Here is a 22,078-nt window from a genome sequence, read left to right as displayed (position 1 = left end):
CAGCTGTTTAGAGCGAGTGCAGGAGGAAGGATCATATTGCGCTGCCTGCAATCACAGTGCCTACAAAGTTACTGAGCTGTGCTGAGCCAAAAGTTTCCAATGTGATCACTGTGCACAACTACGGAACAGCCAGCCAGCCTATAATGAGCAGCACATTGCAGTCAGTATGTGTGCTCTACACATATCTGGCAGTGGCACCCATGTCCCCTCTACCTGTCCCTGCAAGGCTGCCTCCCATCCAACAGAGCGATCCATCTCAGCTCTGCTTCCAGGACCCCGCTGCCCGCTGAGAGGGGGCGTGTCGCTTCTGGCCCGCCCCTTTTCCGATCCGAATCACTCATTTTGATGATTCGGATGATCGACTCATAAAATAGATTCGGATCAAAGATCCGAATCGTTCATGATCCGGACAACACTACTCCGTAAGCTGGAGTCCATTGGCTTGTGTGCTGTCCTGCTCTCTCTCTCCCTGGCGCGATATTTAACACTGTGGCCTGACAGGGAGAGAATGTGAAGAGCAGCAGCAGCAGCCTCGCAGAGAATTCCTGGCAGCACAGACCACAGAGTGCAGCTTGTGCTGCTGGAGTCAGGCTGGATTGCACAGGGAGACTGCTGTGAATACACAGCACGTCTGAATCCTGTGTGTAGGAGACAGGAGTTCGCTATAACTGCAAGGATGTGCAGTGAAGGCTGGTGATAAAGTTGTCATTCTTCTGCTTTTTTTTCTCCCCCTTTCATCTCCTGCTCTGTCGTTCCACCCCCCTCTGTTTTCATACCCCCCCCCCCCTCCATCTCGTGTTCTCTTTTCCTCCCCCTGTGTTTTCATAGCCCCCCTTTACATCTCTACAGCACACTCTCCCTCCCCCTCTTATCCTATACATAGTAATATGACTCCTTGTCTTCAGAGGAGCTCACACTCTAACCCTACCATAGTCATAGCCTAATGTCCTACCATATTATTATTATGTATTTATACATCACTGACATCTTCTGCAGCACATTACAGAGTACATAGTCATGTCACTGACTGTCCTCAGAGGAGCTCACAATCTAATCCTACCACAGTCATAGTCTAATGTCCTACCATATTATTATTATGTATTTATATAGCAGTGACATCTCCTGCAGCACATTACAGAGTACATAGTCCTGTCACTGACTGTCCTCAGAGGAGCTCACACTCTAATCCTACCATAGTCATAGTCTAATGTCCTACTATATTATTATTATGTATTTGTATAGCACTGACATCTTCTGCAGCACATTACAGAGTACATAGTCATGTCGCTGACTGTCCTCAGAGGAGCTCACACTCTAATCCTACCATAGTCATAGCCTAATGTCCTACCATATTATTATTATGTATTTATACAACAGTGTCATCTTCTGTAGCACTTTACAGAGTACATAGCCATGTCACTGGCTGTCCTCAGAGGAGCTCACACTCTAATCCTACCATAGTCCTAGTCTAATGTCCTCCCATATTATTATGTATTTATACAGCACTGACATCTCCTGCAGCACATTACAGGGTACATAGTCATGTCACTGACTGTCCTCAGAGGGGCTCACAGTCTAATCCTACCATAGTCATAGTGTAATGTCCTACCATATTAATATTATTATGTATTTATACAACAGTGTCATCTTCTGTAGCACTTTACAGAGTACATAGCCATGTCACTGGCTGTCCTCAGAGGAGCTCACACTCTAATCATAGCATAGTCCTAGTCTAATGTCCTACCATATTATTATTATTATGTATTTATATAGCACTGATACCTTCTGCAGCACTTTACAGAGTACATAGTCATGTCACTGACTGTTCGCAGAAGAGCTCACAATCTAATCCTATCATAGCCATAGTCTAATGTCCTACCATATTATTATTATTATTATTATGTATTTATATAGCACTGATACCTTCTGCAGCACTTTACAGAGTACATAGTCATGTCACTGACTGTTCGCAGAAGAGCTCACAATCTAATCCTACCATAGCTATAGTCTAACGTCCTACTATATTATTATTATGTATTTATATAGCACTGACCACTTCTGTAGCACTTTACAGAATACTTAGTCATGTCACTGACTATCCGCAGAGGTGCTCACAATCTAATCCTACCATAGCCATAGTCTAATGTCCTACCATATTATTATGTATTTATATAGCACTGATACCTTCTGCAGCACTTTACAGAATACTTAGTCATGTCACTGACTATCCGCAGAGGTGCTCACAATCTAATCCTACCATAGCCATAGTCTAATGTCCTACCATATTATTACTATTATTATGTATTTATATAGCACTGATACCTTCTGCAGCACTTTACAGAATACTTAGTCATGTCACTGACTATCCGCAGAGGTGCTCACAATCTAATCCTACCATAGCCATAGTCTAATGTCCTACCATATTATTACGATGTATTTATATAAATAGCACTGACACCTTCTGCAGACTTTACAGAGTACATAGTCCTGTCACTGACTGACTTTAGTCAATTTAATCTTTGTAATCTTGTAATCAGTAATCGTAACCTGATACTTAATTTCATCCGCTTTTCTATAATTCTGCTCTCAAATTCCTAGCATCACCCTAAGTTGCCCAAAAGCCTAGCCTTTAATCTTTTCTAACCGCCTTTATGTTTCTTTTACCTAACTTTAACTCCCTTTTTTTTTGTAAATGCCTAACCCTGATCTATCAGTTTCCCTAACCTCCCCCCCCCCCTTCTGATGACTGTATCCTAACCCTGCTGTTGTCATGGGGTGGCTGGTGATAGTGGTACAAATCTGGCCCTACTGCCGGTAGGCACACAGGGATCCTTCACAGCATGCCAGCAAGCTAGCCCTGAGCCCAGCATCACTGCCAGCTTGGCCTGCATCATTGCAGCATAACCACCAGCCAGGCCGCAGCATAACTGCCAGCCAGGCCAGCACAGCATCACAGCCAGGCCAGGTAGCCCAGCAAGCACAGCAGCACCACAAACCTAGCACAGCATAACTGCCAGCTGAGCACAGCGCCCAGGCCAGCTGAGGATAAGACAGAAGCCAGGTGAAAAAAAGTCTACCTATTTTAATACTGCGTATTTATCATATTTAAGTTACACCATTGCTAGGTTCATGTATATTTGACCCCACCCATGACCACTCCCACTTTCTTGCTGCATAACCATGCCCATTTTTTTGGCGCGCCGCACGCTTCCTCTCCCTTCGTGCCCAGGATCTTCCAGGATCCTAGCAACGCCCCAGCAGTGAACCTGGGCACTCTGGCTGTCGCTCAGTTCAATGGGGGGCATAAGGCCACCACCCCTTTTCAAGCAAAATATTTGATTTCACTGGAAACTTTATTTAAAATATGATTGAGCAGCAATGATGGAGCATCAGTTTCCAGCAGATTTGATCACAGTGATCGAATCTGCTGTGGAAAATCAATTAGTGTATGAGCAGTGCACTATATACATTTGGGCTCCAGAAAGATATGGATTGGGGCTGGGACTACCGTGAAAGGGCCTCTAGGTTGTGTTTCCCCCCAGGCCAAAAGGTCCCAGTCCTCCCCTGGCCATATTGATTTCCTTTTAAGCAATACCAGTTGCCTGGCTATCCTGCTCATCCTCTGCCTCTAATACTTTTTGCCCTAGACCCTGAACAAGCATGCAGCAGATCAGGTGTTTCTGACATTTTTGTCAGATCTGACAAGATTAGCTGCATGCTTGTTTCTAGTGCGAGTCTGCAGGCAGATAGCTCAGCAGGACTGCCAGGTAATACACTGCACTCTAAAGCTCTATAAAGCGTTGTGGATCAGTTTGCAGCAAGAGATGAAGGGAAGTGGAGAGGATAAATTAACCTTGTGATGGAGGAAGTCTCGAGAGACTTCTGCACCTCTCTGGCCTATGGGGATTTAGGGCGTTTGGAGACAAAAAAATAGTTCTTATACAGCTTTTTATAGTAAAATTGCACTAACTAACAATCGACAAAGTGTTTTTTATTACTCATCTGTAGTTTTTTTGCAAAAATATTTGTAAAATTCTTTGCTAGCAGGCTTGCTTTTGAATTTCCATCTTGTCAGCAGAGTTGGAGTTTCTTTCCACAACATAATGCAGATCACCTGTCCACCTCCTCCCCTTATTAATAAAGGGGGCTCTGAAATGACAACATATGCTCCCTGTGAACTTACCGCCATATGTGCATGAGGTGGGAATGAGCCCCTTGTCTTTCACATGGACAAGAGGCTTTGCAAGAGAGGGGAAGGATTTCTGCCCCTCTCTTGCAGCATTCATGGACCATGCGGGATGGTATTGTTTGGGTATGGGCCCCATGATATCCAGCTCAGTCACTCTAATATTACCAGCCGGGATAGGGGAGGAGGGTTTATGGACCACAGGCTTACACCCCCTAGTGACCAGGCTACTTTTTGCAAATAAGTGCTCTGCAGCTTTAATGGCTTGCTGCAGAGCCACACAACCAAGCACATAAATGAATCCACCAACACCCCCTTTTCTGCCCACCAACAGAGCTTTCTGTTGGTGGGTTCTGATCGCTGGTGCCAGTTTTTCTTTTTTATTAATTTTTTAGTTATTTAATTTTAGATAAAATCGTTATTTGTTTTTTAATTATTCCCTCCCCCGATTCCAATCACAGTGATCAGCTCTCATAGGTATAAGCCTATGAGAGCCATTCGCTCTCTGAGCCTCTCCAGGGGACAGCAGAGTGACACGGCTGTCCCCAGTACAGCGATGCTATAGATCGCATCGCTGTACAATGTAAATAGACGGCGCCCTAAATATTTTCACCATCTAACAGTCTAATAGCCACTGTTACAGCAGAGCAGAGAGAGAGATGAACACTGCTCTGGCTGCCCTCAGCTCTGCTACTAAAAATTTTGCATGCGTTTGTATGCAAATTTTCATGCAAATTCGCATACGATTTCGCATGGATGACTATGTATGCGAATTTAGTCATGGCAGTGCCTGTGTGATTTTCCATAGTTTCTATGCGAAATCGTATGCAAATTCGCATGAACATTCGCATACTAAAACCGCATGCGAATTTCCTATTAAATACATTGTATGCGAATTGCATAGCGGTATGCGAATTCTGATGGCTCTGCCGTGCAGATTTTTTCTGCACAGAAAAATGCTCAGAAATCCTGACAAGTGGAAACAGTCCCATCCACTTGTATTGTCTATGCAAATCTGCATGCAGGAAACGCATGCAGATTCGCTCTAGTGGAAACGGGCCCTTACTGCTCTGACAGAAAATACAATCGTTTGTCAGCTGAGAGGAAATATACACATATATACACGAGTCAGTAATGCCTGGAAAACATCATGCAATTTTCCATCAGATTGACAGGTCGAAATTATTTTTTATAGACAATTGAAAATCAGACCGGACCTGATGGAAATTGTCAATTCAACCCGTCGATCTAACAGGAAATTGTATCTTGTGTACCTGGCAAAAAATAATAATTTCCTTTATAGCCTCCCTCTTTTGAAAATTCCATTATCAGATATATTTACATGGATTATTCTCCTTACCTATTTGGAAGTGGTTGTCTGCCTTCAATGTTTTCATATAGTCAGGACTGTTTTTAGACAAAAGCATTCCAGGCCACTGCCTGGAGTGCCATTGGTCCTGGGGGATGCCAGGCACCTGCATTAAGCTCCTCCCCAACTAAGCCCCTCCTCTGACTAAGCCCCACCCCATGGGTGTTCTATTACCTGCTTTTGCTGCGTATGTGCAGCAGCAGAAAGCTTTATGTCCTGAGAAGCGGCAGCATCACAGGTCGCTGGTACGCAGACATCACAAGGTTTGAATAGTGTAAGTTGCAAGCAGACTCCACTGTCTTCCTCTGTGCCACCTCTACCGCTCCCCATGTTTCCTTCTGTCCCTCTGCGCCTCCTTCTGTCCCCCTTTGTGCCTCTTTCTGTCTCCCTGTGCCATCTCTGCCCCGTGCCTCCCTCTGCCCCCCTGTGCCTCATTCAGTCCCCCTGTGCCTCCTGTCCCCTTGTGTTACCCCTGCCTCTCTGTGTATCCCTCTGTCTTACTGTACATCCCTCTGTCCCCCTTGGCACCTCCTTCTGTTCCCCTGTTCCTCCTTCAGTCCCCTCCTTCTGTCCCAGCTTCTGCTGAGCTATACTCTGCATTTATACAGTAGGGGGTGTTCAATAAAATGCGATCGGCAGGTTGTTTGTATCTTGGGCACTCCCTGTATAAGCATCCACCTTATATGCCACATGGTTTATATTCTCTAGTGTGTGCATGTTTTTGTGTGTGTGTGTGTGTGTGTTTGGGGGGAGGGGCTTGACAGGGTATTGACACAGAACTTCTTGTCTGGAGTGACATAAAAAAAGGCCAGAAAGGGCCGTGGGTGCAACTCTTTTAGGAGTTTTGTCTACTCTATTGTTACTGACCCATACTGGTAAGTTACTTGTTTTTCACCATTAACTGACCTTAGACTTTATTAGAGACATAAGACTATGATTATGGTAGAACTTATATTGTGAGCTCCTCCAAGGGGGCAGTCAGTGACATGAATATGCACTCTGTAAAGTCTTGTTTTGTCAGAGCTACACTAGAGGTTCATCTAAAAAAATTTGAATATAATCAACAAGTTATTATTATTATTTTGTATTTATATAGCGCCAGCATCTTCCGTAGCGCTGTGCATAATACAAACAAATAATCGGGAACAAATATACATAAGAAATACAAGACACCGTACAGTCATAACATTGTATAGAATAAATACAGATACATACATAGTTGATATGTAGTTGGTACATGTACATATGTTAAAATAACATCAGTATGAGAAACACTAGGAGGAGGTCCCTGCCCTTGCGGGCTTACAATCTAGAGGGTAGTGGGGAGGAAACAAAAGGGAAAGAAACACAAGGATTAGTGGGTGAGGCAGTGTGCCTTCAGTGCTGCCTATAGCAAATTATAGGCTTGTCTGAACAAGTGTGTTTTCAGAGTACGTTTGAAGGTTTCCAGACTCGTGGCATGACGAACCGGCTGAGGGAGGGAGTTCCAAAGGAGAGGGGCAGCCCGTGAGAAGTCTTGGATGTGAGAGGAAGTGACTAGGCTGGAGAACAAAAGGGTCTCCACAGAGGAACGGAGGGTCCGGGCGGGGAGGTATCTGGAGATTAAAGAGGAAATGTATGGAGGCGATAGCTTGTGTAGAGCTTTGTATGCAAGTGTGAGAAGTTTAAACTGGATCCTTTGGGCAACTGGTAGCCAATGGAGGGATTGGCAGAGAGAGGCTGCCTCAGAGGATCTAGAAGAGAGGTGGATGAGACAGACCGCAGAGTTTAGTAGGGATTGGAGAGGTGTCAGTTTACTAGGTACCTAGAGGCCAGTTTACTAGAATACATAGAAACTGTTCTTCACCATCTGATTATGTTATTCAGAGTGATTTGTTGATTTCTAGATTTGAGGCCAAAGGGTATAAGAAGAATGCATTGGAGACCGTCAGAGACCAGATTGGTCAAACTGACCCGTCTTTCTTGCGTAAAGTTCGACCATCAGATCCTACCAGGAGTGGAGGGTTCACTTTCTCACTCAGTACAATATACAGCATAAAGAAATTAAAATGCTTCTCTCCAGGCATTGGCATCTCCTGAGAGGTGACCCAGTGATTGGTCCTATGCTTGCGGATAATCCTGGAGTCATCTTTCGGAGAGCTCCAAACCTGCGGGACCGACTTGTACACAGCCATATTGACCCACCTTCTAGGACAGCCTCTGGTATAGTACCATTAAAAGGTTTTTACAGGTGTGGGAAATGTAAGGGATGCAAAGCATGCAAAAATATGCCAAGAAAAATTTCCTCCTTTTCAGGTGGGGACCCCTATTCCCCTACATTTCAGATCAAGCGTCTTTTTACTTGCGATAGCACCTTTGTAGTTTATTTACTGGAATGCCCTTGCGGGTTAAAATATGTTGGTAGAACTACCAGACCTTTTAAAGAAAGACTAGGGGAACATATATATCTGATTGGTAAAGGTTTTGGGGGACATTCCGTCTCCAAACTCTTTGCAGCACAACACGATAGAAATCCTGCACTTTTGAAATACTGCGTCATTGACGCTAATCGGATTAATTGGAGAGGTCAAAACCTAGAGAGGGAGGTCTCCAGACTTGAAACGGAATGGATTTTTAAACTTCGCACATCATGCCCTGCAGGGTTGAATATTGAATTAGACGTTAATAGTTTTATTAATGATTCTTAGCAACTTTTTATTATTTTTTTATCCTTTATTTATGTATTTAGTGTTATAATCTGTAATGGTGCTCATGTACTGGTCGAATCATCGCTACGTACAGATTTTTATGCTAAATTTATTATATACACAATTTTAATCTCCCGAGTCACCCTGGCTATTGAGGACCCACCCTTTACCCCCCCTTAAGGACCAGCGCTGGTTTGATTGATCTGTGCTGGGTGGGCTCTGCAGCCCCCAGCACAGATCAGGGTGCAGGCAGGGAGATCAGATTGCCCCCCTTTTTTCCCCCCTATGGGGATGATGTGCTGGGGGGGTCTGATCTCTCCTGCCTGCTGTGGGTGGCGGGGGGGGGCACCTCAAAGCCCCCCTCCGCGGCGACATTCTCCCCCCTCCCTCTCCTACCTGCTCCCCCGGGAGATCTGGGCTGCACAGGACGCTATCCGTCCTGTGCAGCCAGTGACAGGACGTCCCCTGTCACATGGCGGCGATCCCCGGCCGCTGATTGGCCGGGGATCGCCGATCTGCCTTACGGCGCTGCTGCGCAGCAGCGCCGTACAAATGTAAACAAAGCGGATTATTTCCGCTTGTGTTTACATCTAGCCTGCGAGCCGCCATCGGCGGCCCGCAGGCTATTCACGGAGCCCCCCGCCGTGATTTGACAGGAAGCAGCCGTTCGTACGAGCGGCTGCTTCCTGATTAATTAGGCTGCAGCTGGCGACGCAGTACTGCGTCGCTGGTCCTGCAGCTGCCACTTTGCCGACGCACGTTATGAGTGTGCGGTCGGCAAGTGGTTAATATGTGGGTTACTTTACACCATTCTCATAATCACATGTACTCTTTACTTGCCCTGTTGTCACTAGGTTGCTCCCTAGAGCTATCCAGAGAGAAACACTTGTTTTTCCTTTGCGATGTGCAAGTTGTTTTTTATTGTATTTGCACTTTTCACCCTTTGTGACGTGCGTAGCTCTAGTCACATCTATACCTCATACACACTTTTGTTTATGAGTTTTAGAATGTCGATATTTTTTATATAAATTAATATTAGTTAGCACATAGCGCTTTTTGCGCTTTTACTGTATTTATTTTTCCCCCCTTAAAATTGGGGGCTCTTTTTGTGCCCCATGTGACTCTCCCCTTGTCTTCGAGAGTCCCTTGCTTCATGGGTGGGGTTTTTTGGGCTGGAGGAGCCGGGAGTTGAACCCGGGTCTCCTGTGTCGTAGTCTGAGCCCTTGACCATTGCACTATTTTACCACTGAGTGGAAATGAATCTTTTTTTTGTGTGTTCTATATGCCTCTTCTGCTGATTTGCAGGGGTGCCTGTATGTCCCAATAGACAGGGCCGGCCTTTGACCTGAGCGACCGGTGCGATCGCTCAGGGCGCCGGCTTCCAGGGGGCGCTCCTGTCCCCTGGCCGAATGTTTTCATTTGGATGCTCCCGCTCTGCCCCCTGGTGCCGCTGCTGGGGGTGATGGGGGCAAACATGTCCGTGTGATGTGATGGAGGGGGGAGCCCCAGCGCGGGGAGGGCAGCCCGACCTCTCCCTCCCATCCTCTCCGGGCTGCCCTCCGTGCTCCCCCCTCCGATTCAGAATGCAGCAGAGATAACTCACCTCCCTGGTTCCGATCGCCGGCGCCTCTCACTTGCAGTTGCCGCTGGTCTACTCTCTTCTACATAGTTACTGATGCACACTAAACTTCCTGCTTAACAGGAAGTTTAGTGTGCATCAGTAACTATGTAGAAGAGAGTAGACCAGCGGCAACTGCAAGTGAGAGGCGCCGGCGATCGGAACCAGGGAGGTGAGTTATCTCTGCTGCAGTCTGAGGGGGGAGCACGGAGGGCAGCCCTGGGAGAGGAAGGGAGGGAGAGGTCGGGCTGCCCTCCTCGCGCTGCGGCTCCCCCCTCCACTATGAGGGGGGGCGGGCACCTACCTACCTACCTACCTTATACTGGGGGCACCTACCTATCTAACCTATACTGGGGGGGCAGCTACCTATCTAACCTATACTGGGGGGCAGCTACCTATCTAACCTATACTGGGGGGCAGCTACCTATCTAACCTATCCTGGGGGGCACCTACCTAATCTAACCTATACTGGGGGGCAGCTACCTATCTAACCTATACTGGGGGGACTGCTACCTATCTAACCTATCCTGGGGGGCACCTACCTAATCTAACCTATACTAGGGGGCAGCTACCTATCTAACCTATACTGGGGGCACCTACCTATCTAACCTATACTGGGGGCAGCTGCCTAACTAATCTATACTGGGGGCAGCTACCTAACTAATCTATACTGGGAGCATCTACCTATCTAATCTATACTGGGGCAGCTACCTATGTAACCTATCTAACCTATATTGCAGGTACCTACCTATCTAACCTGTACTGGGGGCACCTACCTATCTACCTACGCACTACTAAGCCCCCCCCCCCCCATTAGTGTATGTGTGTGCTGCGCTCACACGTGAAGAGGATGAATGGGGGGGGGGCACCAAAGTCTGGTTACGCTCAGGTAGAGTGACCAGACGTCCCGGATTGCCCGGGACACGTCCCGGATTCGGGGTCCGCTGTCCCAGGCTTAATGAGGTCCCGGGAAACGTCCCGCTTTCAGCCGCTTTCAGCTTTCTGGCCACTCTCTCCTCAATGAACTGGCAGCGGCGTCTATAGACGCCGTGCCAGTTCATTGCCTGCAGCCCCGCTCCAGCCTCCTCTTCCGGTGTCTGTTTCCGACACCGGCAGGCGAGCAGGGCTACGGCAAGATGGCTGCCGAAGCCCTGTACTGGAGACCTATTTGTGTCACTAGTACAGGGCTTCGGGCGCCATCTTGCCGTAGCCCTGTCAGCGCGGGAGAGAAGAGCAGGAGGAGGAAGACGGTCCCGGGACGGAGCAGCGCGCCAGAGGCCGGACACTTCTGCCAGGTGAGTAAATGCTTTCTTTTCCAGGTGAAATGTTTGCCCGCATTGTTTCTTTTCCAGGTGAAATGTTTGACCGCATTGTTTCTTTTCCAGGTGAAATGTTTGCCCGCATTGTTTCTTTTCCAGGTGAAATGTTTGCCCGCATTGTTTCTTTTCCAGGTGAAATGTTTGCCCGCATTGTTTCTTTTCCAGGTGAAATGTTTGCCCGCATTGTTTCTTTTCCAGGTGAAATGTTTGCCCGCATTGTTTCTTTTCCAGGTGAAATGTTTGCCCGCATTGTTTCTTTTCCAGGTGAAATGTTTGCCCGCATTGTTTCTTTTCTGGCGAAATGTTTGCCCGCAGTGCGTTTCTTTTCTGGCGAAATGTTTGCCGCATTGCGTTTCTTTTCTGGTGAAATGTTTGGCCGCAGTGCGTTTCTTTTCTGGTGAAATGTTTGCCCGCATTGCGTTTCTTTTCTGGCGAAATGTTTGCCCGCAGTGCGTTTCTTTTCTGGCGAAATGTTTGCCCGCATTGCGTTTCTTTTCTGGTGAAATGTTTGGCCGCAGTGCGTTTCTTTTCTGGTGAAATGTTTGCCCGCAGTGCGTTTCTTTTCTGGTGAAATGTTTGGCCGCAGTGCGTTTCTTTTCTGGTGAAATGTTTGCCCGCAGTGCGTTTATTTTGTACTGACATGTTGCCCGCATTGCATTTATTTTATACTGACATGTTGCCTATTGCGTTTATTTTCTGGTGTCCGGGGTAACTGTTACTGCATTTATTATTTAATGGTCATAGATGGCTATGTTTGCTGCTTTGTGGTTACGGTATACTATTAGCATCACACAGTTTCTGCACACCCATGATACAAAGTCTCGTTTGTCCACATCATGGCGTAAACACTGCTTTCTTATGCCTCGCTGTTACATCATTACGTTAGCTCCGCCCATACAATGTCATGGCCACACCCATTTTTTCGGCGCGGCGCGCTGCGCGCGCCGCAGCCCCCCTCCCCCAGTCTTCGCCGCTGCGTGCTCCTCACTCCTTCCCACTTTTCGCCGCGGCACGCTGCGCGCGCCGCCCCCCCCCCCCGTCCCAGGTTGGACCCACAAAAATATGGTCACTCTAGCTCAGGGCGCTGTGAAACCTAAGGCCGGCCCTGCCAATAGACACTTCCTTATTGTGTGTAGAGAGGAAGTGTATGTTCCAAAATTCCCTCCCTCTCTTTTTTTTTTTTTTTTACCCTTGCTCTGCTCCCTGTGCAGACTAGAGTAATCAAGCTGCCTATTGATCTTCAAAAGTCTAGGTGTTTTTTGTTTGTAATCTTGTTTTTACTACTGATATCATTATATTTTTTTACACCATTCTTTGCTATTAATATGCTATTTACATATTGTTCTGTTTTTCACTTTATTTACACATTTGGGTGACTCTTTCCTACTTTGATTAGTGATGCCCTTCTGAGGAAGTTTTTTCACCCCACCCTCTTTTCCCAGACTAAAAGCTATAAATTTGGTGCCTGCCGCCTGTTCGCCTTTTCTCCCCTGATGACGCAAGACTGCGAAACCGGTCGGGAAGGTAACAGGCGGCACCATTGTCTATTGATCTACGATTGACCATTACATGCGCGCTAATCTTCCGGGGTTCCCTGTTTATGGGCCCCGTATGTGAGTTATCGTTTTTATATCTACTGCCTTTTAAAGAAATTTTATCTAAATAAATGGGTTACGCTTAGATATTGCCGTTTTTGTTTCCTATATAAATTCCTGAAACTTTACCTCCATACGGATGTCCACTGGATCTTCACGACGTCTGATGTTCCCTGGACGTTATCTGTAACCTGAGCCATTTTACAACCTTATAATGTGGGTTGTTGGGAGCTGGTAAGCCTTTTCTAGTTTTGATGTTTGGCGGATATCTACCTCTGAGCATTTGATATATTGTGGTGAAGAATTTACCATTCCCTACATATAATGGCTTTCTAAACCTGCGCTGACCTTTGATGTATGCCTGGCTTCTGAACTTTTGGACATTGTTCTTCTCAGCGGCGGTTCCATTGTCCCTTGGCGTCGATATATTTGCTACTATATATGAGGGGACTACCTAATATGGGGCAGGGGCACAGCTAAGGTTTTGTGGCCCCAAGCAGCCCATAATTCGAGGACTCCCCTCCTCGAACCACCACGGCAAAAAAATGGGTGTGGCCCCGCCACCGAAGAAAGTGTGCCATGGCAGAAAAGTGGATGTGGGTGGAGACAAATGCTAACAAAATATGAGAAGCAGACCTGGAACTGGAAAAGGTATATTGTCTCTATGGGGCTGTCAAAAAATAGTTTAAAAATGATACCTGTATCTTGCACTGCTTTTCTGAGAGTCTGAGACAGTTAACTTCTGCATCTAAGCTTCTTTTGAAATAACATTGCTTACACAGGAGGGTGGGGCAGTGGGGGAAATCAACAATAAAGGAAGTGAGAGCATATCAAGAGTGTGATGTAACAGAAGCAAGCTACAAATTGGAATATCTTATAATCCTGGCTCTTAGGAGACCATAGAATAGTTTTGATTTTAAAAAAAGACATCCAAAGTTTAGGTTTACCTTAAGTTAGTAAAGATAAATCTCTTGGAGATTCAAAGGGAAGGTCAGATCATATGTTACTACCTCAGAATAGGGATGGTAGTGAGGTGTAAAGAGTTATATGAGTTCATGCAAATATTATGGTAATTTATGTAAATCAATGCAGTATGAAGATGGATCAATAAAATGTAGCTACTGCATTTTACTTGTCTATTTTCAAGTTACATACATTTGCACAATTACCATAACATTTTCAACTCAGTTATTTACATCTCACTGACCATCCTTCCTTCTGAACACTCCTCATATTCATAATAGTACTCAGGTGGCAAATGTTTTCAGTCATGTGACATGATTCATATAAGGTTACCCATGGCAGATATATGCTCTGTGATCTTCTGGCATTGCGACAGTATTTGAATCCCAGAGGAGCAAATTATATATGGTAGGAATCGGGGAAGAAATGCTTTAATGCAGTGTCTTGTCTTGGGTAGCTGTCATTTACTACCCAAAGCATACTGATTTGACCTGTCATCCAGTACTCACCGACTACATGACATGACAAAATGAGACATTTTTGGTATTCATGTATATAATATATAAATAAAAGATACATGCTTACCTGCCAATGTGCCAATCTCTTTTTGTGTAAAGGTTGGTACTTTACCTCCCATGAGTTTCCTCATTATGTTGGTTAGTGGCTGACCTGACCTGAAAACCTGTGTGCCTTGACCGTGCTGTGATGAGGAAGGTACCTTATCCAAGGAGCAAGATACCACAAGAGTCGTTAGAGATTTAGTAATACACCATCTACACTCCTGGCCTTTAACCAGCTTCACCCACTTGTCAGTACTTGTAATGTATTGTCCACCAAAATAAATATGAGCCAAATATGATTTCTATGCTATATAGCTGAAGTGTATTACATATAGACTTTTCCCAATTATGTGTCCTGAAAGTTAATTTCTTAAACATAGTAGAATATTTGAAACACATACCTCAGTAAAACTAGTCACTGGCCTAGTGCCAGGGTCAGACCGGGACACCGACCACTCACCAGAAAAAATTCAGGTCAGTGCCCACGTGCCCCATGATTGCGAGCTTGCATACCTATGTATTTTGTAGCAGAGTCCTGCAGAAGATGTATGAGATTCATAAGTGAAGTAACCGTAAGTGACATGAATGCCGGGGTGGCTTCATTTGTTTTTTAGTGAGGGTGCTATGCAGGAGCTGTGTCTAGTTGTGTGTGCAGGTAGTTACATACGGCGAGGAAATTGTAGTGACGAGTAGGGACCAATATGATAAATTCTATGTCATCTGGGCAGTCTGGCAGGACTTTAAAGACTCAACTGATATACTTGGGAATCTTGAGGGAAATGCAACGTTTCTATACAGACTTATACTCCTCCAAAGCCACCTATGGTCTCCAGGATCTGGAGCAATATTTAGGTTCTTTTCCACTCTTACAACTTGATGATACTGATAGAGCCATGTTGGATGCTCCCATTACGCTAGACGAGTTTGAGATTGCTGTGGCCTCTTTTCCTAATGGTCAAGCACCTGGTAGTAAGGGCCTACCCATCGAGATTTACAAACGGTACTCATAGAAACTTCTCTCTAAGTTGTTGGAAGTGTTTACTAGGGTATATGAAGCTTGCTCTCTTCCTTCCTCCCTATATGATATGACATAAGCAAATATTATCCTCCTACCCAAGCCTGGTAAAGACTTGCTTAAAGCAGAGTTATATAGGCCCATTTCACTGTTATCTGATATTAAGATACTAGCAAAGGTCTTGGCAAACCATTTAGCTAAAGTTATTACTGCTGTAGTTAAGCCCGATTAGTCAGGCTTTATTCCATCTTAGTCTACCGCGATTAATATATGTTGAGCTTATCCTAATATGCAATTACTGGCTGATAACCCCCAGGATAGGACTATTTTATCGCTTGATATCACCAAGGCCTTTGTCAATGTGGAATGGCAGTAACTGTATGCAGTTTTGAAGAGGATGCAGTTTGGACCATCCTTCTGCCAGTGGATTCAGATCCTTTATAGTGCCCCCACAGCACGTCTGAGGGTTAATGCTGCCATCTCCCCTAGTTTTAAATTGGGTAGGGGTACTAGACAAGGGTGCCCCCTTTCCCCTCTGCTATTTGCAATAGCAATACAGCCCTTAGCAGAAATGGTGAGATGTAGTGATCAAATTAAGGGATTTAAATTTGGAAGCCTGGAAGAAAAGATTGCGTTATACGCAGATGATACTCTGCTTTTCTTCCAGGACTCTGGTTCTTTGTTAGTTAATGTTATGTCAATTTTAACTGAGTTTGGGACTTACTCTGGGCTCACTGTCAATTGGGATAAGTCCTGCTTACTTCCTCTGGACAGGGTGGGGGTGGGGGGTTACCATCCGTCTGCAATGCTGTACAGAGATTCAAACAGTGTCTTCTTTTAAGTGTTCGTGTATAACAATTTCACCTGACCTTAATTCCTCAACCACTTAAGGACCACAGTCTTCTCGCCCCTTAAGGACCAGAGCCTTTTTCTCCATTCAGACCACTGCAGCTTTCACGGTTTATTGCTCGGTCATACAACCTACCACCTAAATGAATTTTACCTCCTTTTCTTGTCACTAATACAGCTTTCTTTTGGTGCTATTTGATTGCTGCAGTTTTAGTTTTTATTATATTCATCAAAAAAGTCATGAATTTTGTCAAAAAAGTGACTTTTTTAACTTTCTGTGCTGACATTTTTCAAATAAAGTAAAATTTCAAATAAAGTAAAATTTCCTATACATTTGAGCGCGAAAGTTATTCTGCTACATGTCTTTGATAAAAAAAAAAAAAACATTCAGTGTATATTTATTGGATTGGGTAAAAGTTATAGCGTTTACAAACTATGGTGCCAAAAGTGAATTTTCCCATTTTTAAGCATTTCCGACTTTTCTGCCCACCTGTCATGTTTCATGAGGTGCTAAAATTCCAGCATAGTATAAATGCCCCCCAAATGACCCCATTTTGGAAAGAAGACATCCCAAAGTATTCACTGAGAGGCATGGTGAGTTCATAGAAGATTTTATTTTTTGTCACAAGTTAGCGGAAAATTACACTTCGTGACAAAAAAAAAAAAGAGTTTCCATTTCTTCTAACTTGCGACAAAAAAAAATTAGATCTGCCATGGACTCACCATAGCCCTCTCTGAATACCTTGAAGTGTCTACTTTCTAAAATGGGGTCATTTGTGGGGTGTGTTCACTGTCCTGGCATTTTGGGGGGTGCTAAATTGTAAGCAACCCTGTAAAGCCTAAAGATGCTTATTGGACTTTGGGCCCCTTAGCGCAGTTAGGCTGCAAAAAAGTGCCACACATGTGGTATTGCCATACTCAGGAGAAGTAGTATAATGTGTTTTGGGGTGGATTTTTACACATACCCATTCTGGGTGGGAGAAATATCTCCGTAAATGACAATTTTTTTTATTTTTTTACACACAATTGTCTATTTACAGAGATATTTCTCCCACTCAGCATGGATATGTGTAAAAATACACCCCAAAACACATATATACTACTTCTCCTGAGTACGGCGATACCACATGTGTGGCACTTTTTTGCACCCTAACTGCGCTAAGGGGCCCAAAGTCCAATGAGTACCTTTAGGATTTCACAGGTCATTTTGCGACATTTGGTTTCAAGACTACTCCTCACGGTTTAGGGCCCCTAAAATGCCAGGGCAGTATAGGAACCCCACAAATGACCCCATTTTAGAAAGAAGACACCCCAAGGTATTCCGTTAGGAGTATGGTGAGTTCATAGAAGATTTTATTTTTTTGTCACAAGTTAGCGGAAATTGATTTTAATTGTTTTTCACAAAGTAGTATAATGTGTTTTGTGGTGTATTTTTACACATACAGATGCTGGGTGGGAGAAATATCTCTGTAAATGACAATTATTTGATTTTTTTTTGTACATGTACAGAGAGATTTCTCCCACCCAGCATGGGTATGTATAAAAATACACCCCAAAACACATTATAATACTACTTTTGAGTACGGCGATACCACATGTGTGAAACTTTTTTGCAACCTAGGAGCGCTAAGGGGCCTAACGTCCTATTCACAGGTCATTTTGAGGCATTTGGATTCTAGACTACTCATCACGGTTTAGGGCCCCTAAAATGCCAGGGCAGTATAGGAACCCCACAAGTGACCCCATTTTAGAAAGAAGACACCCAAAGGTATTCTGTTAGGAGTATGGTGAGTTCGTAGAAGATTTTTTTTTGTCACAAGTTAGCGGAAAATGACACTTTGTGAAAAAAAAAACAATACATATCAATTTCCGCTAACTTGTGACAAAAAATAAAATCTTCTATGAACTCATCATACACTTAACAGAATACCTTGGGGTGTCTTCTTTCTAAAATGGGGTCACTTGTGGGGTTCCTATACTGCCCTGGCATTTTAGGGGCCCTAAACCGTGAGGAGTAGTCTTGAACCCAAATGTCTCAAAATGACCTGTGAAATCCTAAAGGTACTCATTGGACTTTGGGCCCCTTAGCACAGTTAGGCTGCAAAAAAGTGTCACACATGTGGTATCGCCGTACTCAGGAGAAGTAGTATAATGTGATTTGTTGTGTATTTTTACATATAACCATGCTGGGTGGGAGAAATATCTCTGTAAATGACACATTTTTGATTTTTTTACACACAATTGTCCATTTACAGAGAGATTTCTCCCACCCAGCATGGGTATGTGTAAAAATACACCCCTAAACACATTATACTACTTCTCCTGAGTACGGCGATACCACATGTGTGACACTTTTTTGCAGCCTAGGTGCGCTAAGGGGCCCAACGTCCTATTCACAGGTCATTTTGAGGCATTTGTTTTCTAGACTACTCCTCACGGTTTAGGGCCCCTAAAATGCCAGGGCAGTATAGGAACCCCACAAGTGACCCCATTTTAGAAAGAAGACACCCCAAGGTATTCTGTTAGGTGTATGGTGAGTTCATAGAAGATTTTATTTTTTGTCACAAATTAGTGAAAAATGACACTTTGTGAAAAAAAACAATAAAAATCCAATTTCCGCTAACTTTTGACAAAAAATAAAATCTTCTATGAACTCGTCATACACCTAACAGAATACCTTGGGGTGTCTTTTTTCTAAAATGGGGTCACTTGTGGGGTTCCTATACTGCCCTGGCATTTTACGGGCCCAAAACCGTGAGTAGTCTGGAAACCAAATTTCTCAAAATGACTGTTCAGGGGTATAAGCATCTGCAAATTTTGATGACAGCTGGTCTATGAGGGGGCAAATTTTGTGGAACCGGTCATAAGCAGGGTGGCCTCTTAGATGACTCTTAGAGGTTGTATTGGGCCTGATCTGATGGATAGGAGTGCTAGGGGGGGTGACAGGAGGTGATTGATGGGTGTCTCAGGGGGTGGTTAGAGGGGAAAATAGATGCAATCAATGCACTGGGGAGGTGATCGGAAGGGGGTCTGAGGGGGATCTGAGGGTTTGGCCGAGTAATCAGGAACCCCACACGGGGCAAATTAGGGCCTGATCTGATGGGTAGGTGTGCTAGGGGGTGACAGGTGGTGACAGGAGGTGATTGATGGGTGTCTCAAGGTGTGATTAGAGGGGGGAAATAGATGCAAGCAATGCACTGGCGAGGTGATCAGGGCTGGGGTCTGAGGGCGTTCTGAGGGTGTGGGCGGGTGATTGAGTGCCCTAGGGGCAGATTAGGGTCTAATCTGATGGGTAACAGTAACAGGTGGTGATAGGGGCTGATTGATGGGTGGCAGTGACAGGGGGTGATTGATGGGTGGCAGTGACAGGGTAGATGGTTGATTGATAGGTGATTGACAGGTGATCAGTGGGTTATTACAGGGAAGAACAGATGTAACTAATGCACTGGCGAATTGATACGGGGGGGGGGGGGTCTGAGGGCAATCTGAGCGTGTGGGCGGGTGATTGGGTGCCCGCAAGGGGCAGATTAGGGTCTAATCCGATGGGTAACAGTGACAGGTGGTGATAGGGGGTGATTGATGGGTGATTGATGGGTAATTAGTGGGTGTTTAGGGTAGAGAACAGATGTAAACACTGCACTTGGGAGGTGATCTGATGTCGGATCTGCGGGCGATCTATTGGTGTGGGTGGGTGATCAGATTGCCCGCAAAGGGCAGGTTAGGGGCTGATTGATGGGTGGCAGTGACAGGGGGTGATTGATGGGTGGCAGTGACAGGGGGTGATTGATGGGTGATTGATAGGTGATTGACAGGTGATCAGTGGGTTATTACAGGGAAGAACAGATGTAACTAATGCACTGGCGAATTGATACGAGGGGGGGTCTGAGGGCAATCTGAGCGTGTGGGCGGGTGATTGGGTGCCCGCAAGGGGCAGATCAGGGTCTAATCTGATGGGTAACAGTGACAGGTGGTGATAGGGGGTGATTGATGTGTAATTAGTGGGTGTTTAGGGTAGAGAACAGATGTAAACACTGCACTTGGGAGGTGATCTGACGTCGGATCTGCGGGCGATCTATTGGTGTGGGTGGGTGATCAGATTGCCCGCAAGGGGCAGGTTAGGGGCTGATTGATGGGTGGCAGTGACAGGGGGTGATTGATGGGTGATTGATGGGTGATTGACAGGTGATTGACAGGTGATTGACAGGTGATCAGGGGGATAGATGCATACAGTACACAGGGGGGGGGGGTCTGGGGAGAATCTGAGGGGTGGGGGGGGTGTTCAGGAGGGGGCAGGGGGGGATAAAAAAAATAGCGTTGACAGATAGTGACAGGGAGTCATTGATGGGTGATTAGGGGGGTGATTGGGTGCAAACAGGGGTCTGGGGGGGTGAGCAGGGGGGGGGGGGTCTGAGGGGTGCTGTGGGCGATCAGGGGGCAGGGGGGGAGAAATCAGTGTGCTTGGGTGCAGACTAGGGTGGCTGCAGCCTGCCCTGGTGGTCCCTCGGACACTGGGACCACCAGGGCAGGAGGCAGCCTGTATAATAGGCTTTGTATACATTACAAAGCCTATTATACACTATTACAGCGGCGATCCGGGTGCTAGTAACCCGCCGGCGCTTCCGAACGGCCGGCGGGTTACAGCGTGAGGGGGGCAGAGCCAGTCGCCGGCGGCTGATCGCGTCACGAATGACGCGATCGCCGCATTACCACGCCCGCAGCCGCCCCTGCCGATGGGCGTATTGCGGTCGTTTAGGCCCGGACTTTGCCGCCGCCCATCGGCTGGGGGCGGTCCTCAAGTGGTTAATATTACGCCTCTATTGGTTAAGATACGCCAGAAACTTAAAGTATGGTCCAAGCTGCCACTTTCACTTGTTGCTAGAATAAACCTTCTTAAAACGGTCACAAACTCACGATGCCACAACTGTTGTATGTTCTGCATAATGCTCCAATATGGCTCCATCTTAAACTGTTTAAGACCATTGATAACATTTTTCGTGAATTCATCTGGGGTCAAGGAAGAGTAAAGATTGAGCTTCAATACTTGCAATATCCAAAGGATGAGGGTGGTCTGGCTGTTCCTAACGCTTGGGTTTATTACCTGGCCTCCCAGGTCCAACACTTAGGCCTCGTTCAGATCATTTAGCGCAGATGGCTGTGCGATCGGAACCCAACGTGTACAATCGCATGCCATCTGCTCTACGCTGCGCTGCAGATCCCATTCACTACAGTGAATGGGATCTGCGCTGCGATTCCCAAAAAATGCATGCAGCAGTGCGTTAGCGTGTATATGATGGGAATGGTAGAAGGGCTGTCTATGCCCTTCTACCATTCTTGCGTGTTGCACACTATACGCACTACCAAAATGCACACGGCAGCGCGTAGAGTCTGAACTAGCCCTAAGTGGGGTGGGAAGTGGAAGATATGGCTGACTTCACTAGAGCTCTTTTAAATAACCTTTTAGGCTCCCATTCTATCAATGCAACTCTGGAGGCAAGGATCCCCAAGTCATTAAGTGTCAAGGCCTATACTCAGAGTAATGCAGGGTGTAGTTGGTATTACTTCTTACTCTCCCCTATACTGTAATTCCAGTTTCCTTGAATTAACTGAACTCACATTCTTGAAACTATGGGCCAAGAAGGGGGTAACTTCGCTTGCACAAGTAATGGAGGGGGTTACTATTCGTATTCTTGAGTTTATTGCGTTGCAGATGGAGATGCCAAGTATGCCCTTATTACGGTATCAGTACGATCAACTTGTTCATGCGTTAAAAAACAACAACGTTCCTTAACACTCCAAATTAATCTGGTGTCAATGTATAATTTAATTAGTCAATCTAATAGTAGAAGTGGCTTTATCTCCTCTTGTTATGCCCTTCTTCTTGGCCTATTTCTGAAAAAGTTCCCTCTTAAATGCTATG

General features: G+C 45.5%; 1 protein-coding gene across 1 annotated transcript in view; it reads left to right on the top strand.

Annotated features, from left to right (window-relative positions):
- The first annotated feature begins 15,076 nt into the window (after window positions 1-15,076).
- Window positions 15,077-22,078, top strand: part of LOC137545174 (uncharacterized) — a 173,643-nt gene continuing 166,641 nt past the window's right edge. Inside the window, exon 1 of the mRNA XM_068266286.1 lies at window positions 15,077-15,297. Coding sequence (XP_068122387.1) covers window positions 15,077-15,297 — 221 coding nt within the window. The remainder of the gene's footprint in view (window positions 15,298-22,078) is intronic.

Source organism: Hyperolius riggenbachi, chromosome 2, assembly GCF_040937935.1.
Source record: "Hyperolius riggenbachi isolate aHypRig1 chromosome 2, aHypRig1.pri, whole genome shotgun sequence".
NCBI lineage: Eukaryota > Metazoa > Chordata > Amphibia > Anura > Hyperoliidae > Hyperolius > Hyperolius riggenbachi.
The sequence above is the reverse complement of the archived record's forward strand: the minus strand, read 5'-3'. Positions and strand labels throughout refer to the sequence as shown.